Genomic DNA, 8,880 nt, shown 5'->3' with positions numbered 1-8,880 from the left:
AATATAATCGCAGCACCATTTCTCAAAAAAAAACCTATTCAGAATATTAAACATCACCATCGATTTTTTTTTGCTCTCACTTGACACTAGCTAGAACTCTATATAGCTTCTCGTATGTGTCAGGGTATCTATGTGGCTGGTCCAAGTGAATTGCCTTCCCAAGAGAACTAGTTCCCTTTTGAATATATGGTTTGAGCATTTTTCGATAAAGGAAATATATTAATATCGTGAAGATACTAGCCTCTGCAACAATGTCATGCTCTAATGGCAATACGGTTGCATACAACAACAAAAAAATTACAGAAAATAAAAGTTCCACTACAGTGATCTATTCCTTGTAACAACAGAATAACACCATCAAAACAATAGCAGAAATCCATATTCTCCAAAAGAGACGCCTCCAAGAAGAGAACAATGTAATAACGCCATCATCGCCCTGATCATAGATCATATGTTTTCACTCAGGAGAAAATCCGCGCTAAAAAAACAATAACTTGCTTGGTATTCTGGGTTCGCAGCAGCAGTATGCAAGTGGGGGCGGAAGCACATATGAAGTTCAGAGTCTTATCTTTCAGGGTGAAAATCCAAAGTCTAGCCTTAATTCATTGTGCCTGGCAATGGTCTTTTTGAAGATATTGTTTTGAGAGCGCGGACTATCTTCAGGTTGAAAACCTAATGTCTTTTGATCGCGCGACGACAGCGCTTGTGCATTGTTCCCTTCTTGGAGGCGTCTCTTTTTGCAGTGTGCATCCGTACTACCGTTAGGGTATTGCGTTGTTACAGAGGCTGGGTTTAGTTGGTACCTATCGATTTTAATATATTCCCTTATCGAAAAAGGATATCGGCCAGAAATTAGGCTTTCACCCTGCAAGTTTAGACTCAAAATTTCTCAAGTGTTGTCGTCTCACTTGGCGATGCCGTTACTCCATGTCATGGATCAACAAGGCAAAACCTTATCGCCACCGGGATTTGAACCACCATTACTAGTACTCACATTCCGGCTTCCATGCCATTCTTCACGACTGACTTCACCATGGGACTAAAGACATGTCCCATGATGACAACAAACTGTAAAGCATAACAATGCTCCCTCTGAAACCAAACGTTCAGAAAAAATATGGTTGCGCGTGATCGAATACCATCTGATTCGGTAATCCCCAGGCATGTCGTTCACTGGAGATCGCCGCCAAAGCCTTTAGGAGCTCGACACTTCGACCAAATCAATGAAGACATGTATCAAGAAGATCTTCATCATGACGTGAGAGAAATCGTTTGACCAAACACCCTTTATTCGTAGCCATGCTGCTGTCCCGACACCACCGGCCGACACCTGCCGCCAGACCCACGAGAACTAGGCCGACATATCATGGGCGGAGGATCTGGATGAGACCCAAGATACAGAACACCGCCTCTTCCGCAGGACCGCACCGAAGTGCATCGTCAAGGAAGTGGATTAGCGCCGCCACCTCGACCAGAGGACTCCGCACCGGCGGCCACGCTCGCAGGAGGTGCTCGCGCCGCCCCAGCCATGCTTGAACGTCGTCGCCGCGTTCTACCCCCCCCCCCCCCCCACCCCCCAGCTTAGTATGCAAAAAATGCAAAAGTGAGGTCAGGCTCTAGGGATTTGTCGAAAATCCAAAAAGAGATACAATTCTTTTCTAAAATAAGCTAATTCTCAAAGATGACCGGAGGGGAAGCCTTGAAAACAGGTGGAGGTTGCCATGTTGTAATATCTCTACAACTACCGTGCAATAAACTCAGAAGTACTCTTTCTTGGGAAAATATCACATGATCTCTAGCTACACGTGACACCATGATACCACCCTCAAAATTCAAAATTATAAGGTTTTATTTTTAAAAACACAAAGTGTGAGTGTTTACAAGATATGTGTTTACACTCCCTAAAGTTTTCTAAACCAAATTCGAAATACACACAGAGAAACAAAAAAAGAGGGATTGATTGTGAATAGTGTCATTTGTGCTTTTGTCTTTTTGGGACACTATTCATGTTGGATTTATCTTTTTCGTTGCTATCTGTCCATTGTGAATTTGGTTTTGAAAATTTTAGGGATTGTAAACACACATCTTTTGAACACTAAGAATATTTATTAGATTTTTTTGAAAGTTGTAATTTTGAATTTTGAGAAGTTGTATCATGGTATCATGTGTAGCTTGGGATCATTTTTATGCTTTCCCCTCTTTCAAGGGTAGTCTCCATCAGGCAGTACTAGTATACTATCCTCATCTATTCAGCATTTCAATCAGTGCGGGCGTGGTCCTATTATACGCACGGAGATTTATTCAGTGTTGTTCATTGACCGATGACAATATTGTACAAGTACAACTGACAGCAACCTGCATTTGCATAGACATCATTGATGCCAAGAGGAAGATGACTTGTGTTTATCCCGTCATCTTCATTCTCCGACACTTGCTTCCCTGTCTGAAAAAAAAGAGAAAGAAATCAAGCTGTGTTGGCGAAATAAAAGAAAAATATATCAAATTAAGACGGTCTGGAAGACAAGCTGGAGTATTAGATAAATGATATAGGAGAATTCTAGGGAGAAATAGCGCTGCAAATAGCAATAAAAAAGGGTCGGCCTCCGAGGAATCTTCCCAGACCAGGCAGCCGGCCATGCGCTATTTAAAAGCTCATCGCCGAGGAAGCAACTGAGGGCATGCAGCAGGTGGGAGGGAAGGAAGGAGGGCAAGCGGAAGCGCCATGGCTTCGCTCTGTGAGTACAAACAGTTACAGTACCTCTTTCGGTCTTGTACTGATGTACACCCCATTTGCTTTGCTCTGTATACCCAGCATCTCTCTCTCTCTGTCTCAAAACTTGTTCTCTGTAGCTCCGTTCTTTTTTTTTCGAGGTTCTGTAGCTCCTTTCTCACTTCTCACAGATCGTTTTTTTTTAGATAATTAGCCATTATCACTGCTCTTCTTGGCAACATCAGTTTTATTTGAGTGTATTCTTATGACAGTATCAGTATTAAATCAGATTTATCGGATCCTCTAGTATACTTGTATGTGAATGCGATAATGCATATGTTTTCCCCAAGTACTGATGCATTATTCAGCTTCTTTGTTGTTTTTACTATACCGTGAATACACATTTTGTCTTTCTGTTTAACTGGATCAGAAACTTGACATGTAGTTCATCTGCCTCGAATAGTTAATTATTTTGAAGATGCTGGTTGATTGATTGTCACCTTCGATGACAGGGCATGCCTCTTTCATTGTCCTTGTACTCCTTGGAGGATCCGATGGCAATCCAGTTGCCCCTCACCAGAGTCAGCTGGATGTAAACCACAAGAAGCCATTACAGACATTCAGACCTTACAATATTGCCCACAGGGGTTCCAATGGTGAAATACCCGAAGAGACCGCGGCAGCTTATTCGGTAACTAACAATGCAGTCCCCAACTACCGGCATCTAAATGTCGCTCTGCTATTTTTCTATATAAAGATGTTATTGTTCGTATCTGCAAAAGAATGAGAGTCATAGATATGTTTTTAAGGGAACCATGAAACTCATCTGTACTACTATTAAGTATTGACCCTATTAGTTCTCAATATAATATGATACCACAGGCACATGCCCAACCATAGTAAAATGAGTTTTATGCTAAAGCGATATCTTTGGAGATCATGTTCAGATTATGATTAGCATACTGATAGAGATTCTCTGAGGACTGAAATCCAATATCTTAATGTAAACCTGAATGTACGCATTGGTTGTTCCAGAGGGCGATTGAGGAAGGTGCAGACTTCATTGAGACTGATATACTTGCGTCAAAGGACGGGCATCTCATATGCTTTCATGATGTAACCCTCGATGCAACGACTGACATCGCTGACCGTGCGGAGTTTGCTGGCAGGAGGAGAACCTATGAAGTCGAGAGAGCAAATGTAACTGGATGGTTTGTTGGTATGTGAAACTCTGACCACCTTGTCCAGTTTTCCTGTTGCTGTTTTTTTGGACAGAAGTTCTGTTGCTATTTCTGTGGCTGTGAATCTAGTTTTGACATTTGGAGTTCTGCTTGCTTACAGTGGATTTTACTCTAAGTGAACTGAAATCTCTGAGGGTGAAGCAACGCTACATATTCAGGGATCAGCAGTACAATTGTATGGTTCGTTTTCTCTAATTATTCCTTTCTTAGTTTTGTGGGCTACTGCCTTATATACACTGCTAATGTTTAATAAAACCCTGTTAATGTTACCAGTATGCCAATTGGATTTCTTCCGTCATTTATTTACCCTATTTTCTTAGGGAATACACACCCATATTTTCCATTTTACTTAAGAAAAGAACCCTATCTCTTTTCCTTTGCACTGGTTAATAATATTTCTCCTTCTGTACTGTAGGGAAGTACAAGATCATTACATTTGATGAGTTCATCATGATTGCACTGTATGCTGACAGGGTTGTTGGGATATACCCAGAGATGAAGAATCCTATTTTCATTAACGAGCATGTAGGCGACTTCGACCTCACCAACTCATGAGAACAGTTTGTTTACATAAAGAAGGAACCAACTTTAACGTAGAGAAAATTCTTCTTGAAACTTCATTATATGACTATATTGGATAATCATGTAGGTGAAGTGGTCAGGTGGCAACAAGTTTGAGGATAAGTTTGTGGAGACACTTATGAAGTATGGCTACAAAGGCGAATACATGTCTGAAGATTGGCTCGAGAAGCCACTATTCATCCAATGTTATGCTCCAACTTCACTCATTTACATCTCAAACATGACAAAGTCCCCAAAACTGCTTCTCATCGATGACACCACGGTTCGGACTCAAGATACCAACCAGGTAATAAAAATCACCAGCAAGCAGTGGCGTTATTCTTTTCTATGCAAAAAACCTAGTTTTCAAACAAAATTTTGCCAAAACGTGCAGTCCTACTATGATATTACTTCGGATGATTATCTCAAATTCATAAGGAAGTATGTAACTGGTATTGGGCCATGGAAGGATACAGTTGTTCCCCCAGAAAATAACTATTTAGGGCCACCGACTGATCTTGTGGCACGAGCGCATGCTCTGAATCTTCAGGTGAGTTGTCTGAGATGTCAACTGATTGGTCTTAAATTACATACCATGCTAAAGCATGATGCATTGCAGGTCCATCCATACACATTCAGAAACGAGAACTCATTCTTGCACTTCAACTTCCACCAAGACCCTTATGCTGAATATGAGTACTGGCTCAGCAAGATCGGTGTTGACGGTCTGTTCACCGATTTCACCGGCAGCTTACACCAGTACCAGGATTGGACAGCTCCACACCAAATGAAGGCAAAGAATGCAGAGGCACTCCTGTATCAGATCTCCTACATGCTAAAGGACGATGGATACTAAGCTTTGGTTGGCAAGTCTGTATACAAACCCCGTTATGAGATTGGTTTCGTTGTATCGATCACCGAGAAAAAGGACTGGTACTGTCACTCTCTGTAATTGTTACCTTTATATCATCACAGGAATGCTTATTGTGCAGCATCATGGAGTGCAGACGTTCTTAAATTTGGATGTACTGCACTGTCTAAAATGAATTTTATCCAGAAAGTGCACTTTTAAATGAGTATCATGTTGGTGGCATTTGTTCTCAACTCGAACTGACTCGAATTAAGGATATAATATCTTCCTGTCATCCTGCGTGTTAAGTGTTAACTAATTATGGTTCAAATGTTACGGTGGACGACCTTCATGCAAAATGTACGCCAGAAAAGAAAAATATGAAATATGTCTGGCACTCATCACAAACATGTTTTCCTACTACAAAACATACATGAATAATCACTATATATATCCAGGCATCAGAAATTCAATTCGGCTCCCAGGTGCGTATGCTCCCTCTACCAAAAAAATCTTATTTCGAAGTGTCAAAAAAATTTGACGAAAAATTCTACATGTACATCTTCACAATATATGTGCGTTCGTCAAGTTTCAAGACCAACATTTTTTGTGGACTATGTAAAAAAGAGAAATTTTATCTTGTAAAAAGCATTATTTCTAGCACTGAGTTTTGTCTTTTTTTACACGTGTCACATGACAAGTCGATTTTTTATGAAACAACTTTGTAAACGTGTAGCACGTAAAGATATACGTGCGAACTTTTCGTTTCAACTTTTTTGAAATTTAAAATGTGTGTAAGATGTATTTTAAACTAAAGGGAGCATATGCTCCCATGTTCCTACACTCCTGTTTCATTTACTTAGCTACAGTACCTAATTTGTTGGAATTATTATTCTGTCCAGTTAAGAGTTCTGAGATACTGGAGGCAACCACAGGGTCAATGAAGTGTGCCGAGCTGAGAGTTTTGTGGTGGACCCAATCAGTGACCTCGACCCGACCCTGGTTCACCAGTCAGTATGGCGCTGGACCTATTTCGGTATCGCCGGGAACAAAGTCCCGCGTCGCCTAGGCCAAACATGATCGCATCGTAGCTTTTTTCCTCCCGTCTCTCCTACCAGCCGCCGCCTCAACCCTAGCCGCCTCCAGTTCATCCTCCTCCATAGATTGGTTCCCCCTCCTCCGGTCGGCTTCGCCGGCGTCAGGAGGAGTGGGGAACCCGATCTATGCGTGGAGTTTCAAATAAAAGTATTGTTTTCATTAGATTATGTTAGGAGTTTGGTAGCCGACTTTTTGTTGGTTTCCCCTCAATGGAGATGGCATCGTCTGCAATAAGTGATCTTCGGCCTATCGTTCGGCGACGAGATCTTCTTCCCGGCGTCAATGGTGGTGTTGAACAATCACAATTTTTTAGGTATGGTCCTTCGGATCTTGCTTCGCCAGATCGATTTTGGATCTTTTGTCGTTGTTGCCGCGAGGAGGATTATCCTCGCAGTTTTTGTCCCGGATGCTACGTCATCGACAATGGTGATTCGTACTCTCGGCTCTCCATCGACGACGACAAAGCTAGTCGGTTATTATTCCCTGAAATACTGGTGTTGGTACTCTTGCCGATATTGTATGACTGCTTTAATGGTTGCGTGCGTGCACGTAGCCTTGGCACTGCGGCTCAAAAAATTATGGGAGAACTTTCGTCGGTATCTACAGGTCTATGGTTCATTATCTATCTTTGGCTGCCTTCAGAAGAGTACAAGATTGTGTTTTGGAAGAAGAAAGAAATTGAAGACCTCGAAGATTTGTTACTATCTTTTAGACTTTATTTTGTAATCGTTGGAGTCAGTTCATGTATCTCTACCATGTACTATTTGTTGCTATGAATATATATGGTATTAATTGTCAAAAAAAAAAGTCCCGCGTCGCCTCATCCATGTACAAGGCTAGTCGGTTGTTATTCCCTGACATAATGGTGTTGGTACTCTTGTCGATGTTGAATGACTGCTTTAATAGTTGCATGCGTGCACGCAGCCTTGGCATTGCGGCTCAAATTAAAATTATGGGAGAACCTTCGTCGGTATTTACAGGTCTATGGTTCATTACCTATCTTTGGCTGCTTTCAGAAGAGTACAAGATTATGTTCTGGAAGAAGGAAAAATTTGAAGACCTCGAAGATTTGTTAGTATCTTTTAGACTTTATTCTGTAATCATTGGAGTCAGCTCGTGTATCTCTACCATGTACTATTTGTTACGATAAATATATGTGGTATTGATTGTCAAAAAAAAAGTCCTGCGTCGCCTCATCCATGTACAAGATGGGAACATAGCTACTACTAGAAACCAGTCCCTGTCCCTTTTCTCCTTTGTGCAAGTATTCGCTACAACACGAATATTTATGGTTCATGCTTAGGGCATCTCCAGCAGCGCGACGCAATTCTGACGTCCAAACGGACGCGTCGTGTCCGTTTACGTCGGGCCAAATGGTCGAAATCGTCCGGGCGTCCGTTTCCGTCGGGGGTGGCTCCAGCTGCACGACGCATAATTTTTTTTTCATTCATAGGCCATAATTAAAAAAAATAAAAAAGCCAGAAAGGCGTGCTAATAAGTGTTGTCTACTAGTCGTCGTCGCTGACGAGGTCAATCAGCTGCGGCGTCGGCCATGGAAGCTCGTACGCCGGCGGTGGAGGAGGTACCGCCGCACGGGCAGGAGGCTGTGGCCAGGGATCCCACGCTGAAGCAGCAGGCGGAGCGCGGACATTGGAACGCGTCGGCGTGGCCGGAGGAGTTGCCGGCCTCCCCTGCGCGAGCGCTGACACGCGGAGCTGGATTGCGAGCCCGTCCCACAAAGCGAGCTCGTTGAGCTCGTCCTGCTCGCTGTTGGCCAGTGCCATGGCAATGGCCTCCTCCTCGGAAATGTCCGGCGGCTGGGTCTCCGGATCCCACGCCGGCCCGCCGTCGTCGTGGTCGTACTGCGCCATGGTCACGTCCTCGTGCGCGTCCTCGTCCTCGTCGCCGTCCTCGTCCGCGTCCTCCTGGTCGTTCTCTTCTTCTTCGGCGGCGATCTCGCGCTCGAAGTAGTCTACGTCGGCGAGGTAGGCAGCGCGGCGCCGCGCGTCGAACTCCCACGTCCCGAAGGAAATCCAGTTGTAGGAGTTTAGCGCGTACGCCGGATCCTCCCGCAGATCCGGCGGCAAGATCGCTCGACGGCGGTGCACCTCGTACCGCCGCTCTCGGCCCTCGCGTGGCACAGGGGGGACCGGCACGCGCCGCGAGTTCAGGTACCAGCCCCCTCCTGGCAAGTTCGCGTCCGGCCATGGTACCGGCTGGTTTTCCTCCCATAGCTGCCGCGCGAGGTCAACGCGGACGTACCGGCCGACCCGTGCCTTCTTGCCGGAACGCGAGCCGCTAGCCTCCTGGTCGTTCTTCGTCTTCCGGAACGGCCAACATTTCTTTCCATGGCGTCGGTGTGGTGGATACTGTGGGATTTGGCAATGGTTTTGGTCGGGGAAATGGGCGCCGGCAGCGTC

General features: G+C 44.2%; 1 protein-coding gene across 2 annotated transcripts; it reads left to right on the top strand.

The window, feature by feature from the left end:
- The first annotated feature begins 2,529 nt into the window (after positions 1-2,529).
- LOC124699525 (glycerophosphodiester phosphodiesterase GDPD6-like) lies at positions 2,530-5,571 on the top strand. Of its 2 annotated transcripts, XM_047231816.1 has the most exons (8): positions 2,535-2,735; positions 3,223-3,401; positions 3,746-3,929; positions 4,052-4,126; positions 4,367-4,476; positions 4,601-4,819; positions 4,907-5,062; positions 5,132-5,571. In XM_047231816.1, the coding sequence occupies exons 1-8, from the start codon at positions 2,723-2,725 to the stop codon at positions 5,366-5,368; spliced, it is 1,173 nt and encodes a 390-aa protein (XP_047087772.1). In that variant the 5' UTR covers positions 2,535-2,722; the 3' UTR covers positions 5,369-5,571. The 2 variants fall into 2 exon arrangements, with proteins under 2 accessions (XP_047087773.1, XP_047087772.1); XM_047231817.1 differs by lacking the exon at positions 4,907-5,062 and having other exon boundaries at positions 2,530-2,735; positions 5,117-5,571.
- The last annotated feature ends 3,309 nt before the right edge of the window (positions 5,572-8,880 follow it).

This window comes from Lolium rigidum, chromosome 3, assembly GCF_022539505.1.
Source record: "Lolium rigidum isolate FL_2022 chromosome 3, APGP_CSIRO_Lrig_0.1, whole genome shotgun sequence".
Lineage (NCBI taxonomy): Eukaryota > Viridiplantae > Streptophyta > Magnoliopsida > Poales > Poaceae > Lolium > Lolium rigidum.
This window is presented reverse-complemented; position numbering and strand designations above follow the sequence as displayed.

Bases quoted from the DNA above. Each gene is read 5' to 3' on its own strand.
- LOC124699525 (XM_047231816.1), top strand. The intron at 3,930-4,051 runs GTATGTGAAACT...GCTTGCTTACAG, and splicing joins TGTAACTGGATGGTTTGTTG to TGGATTTTACTCTAAGTGAA. The intron at 4,127-4,366 runs GTATGGTTCGTT...TCTGTACTGTAG, and splicing joins CAGGGATCAGCAGTACAATT to GGAAGTACAAGATCATTACA.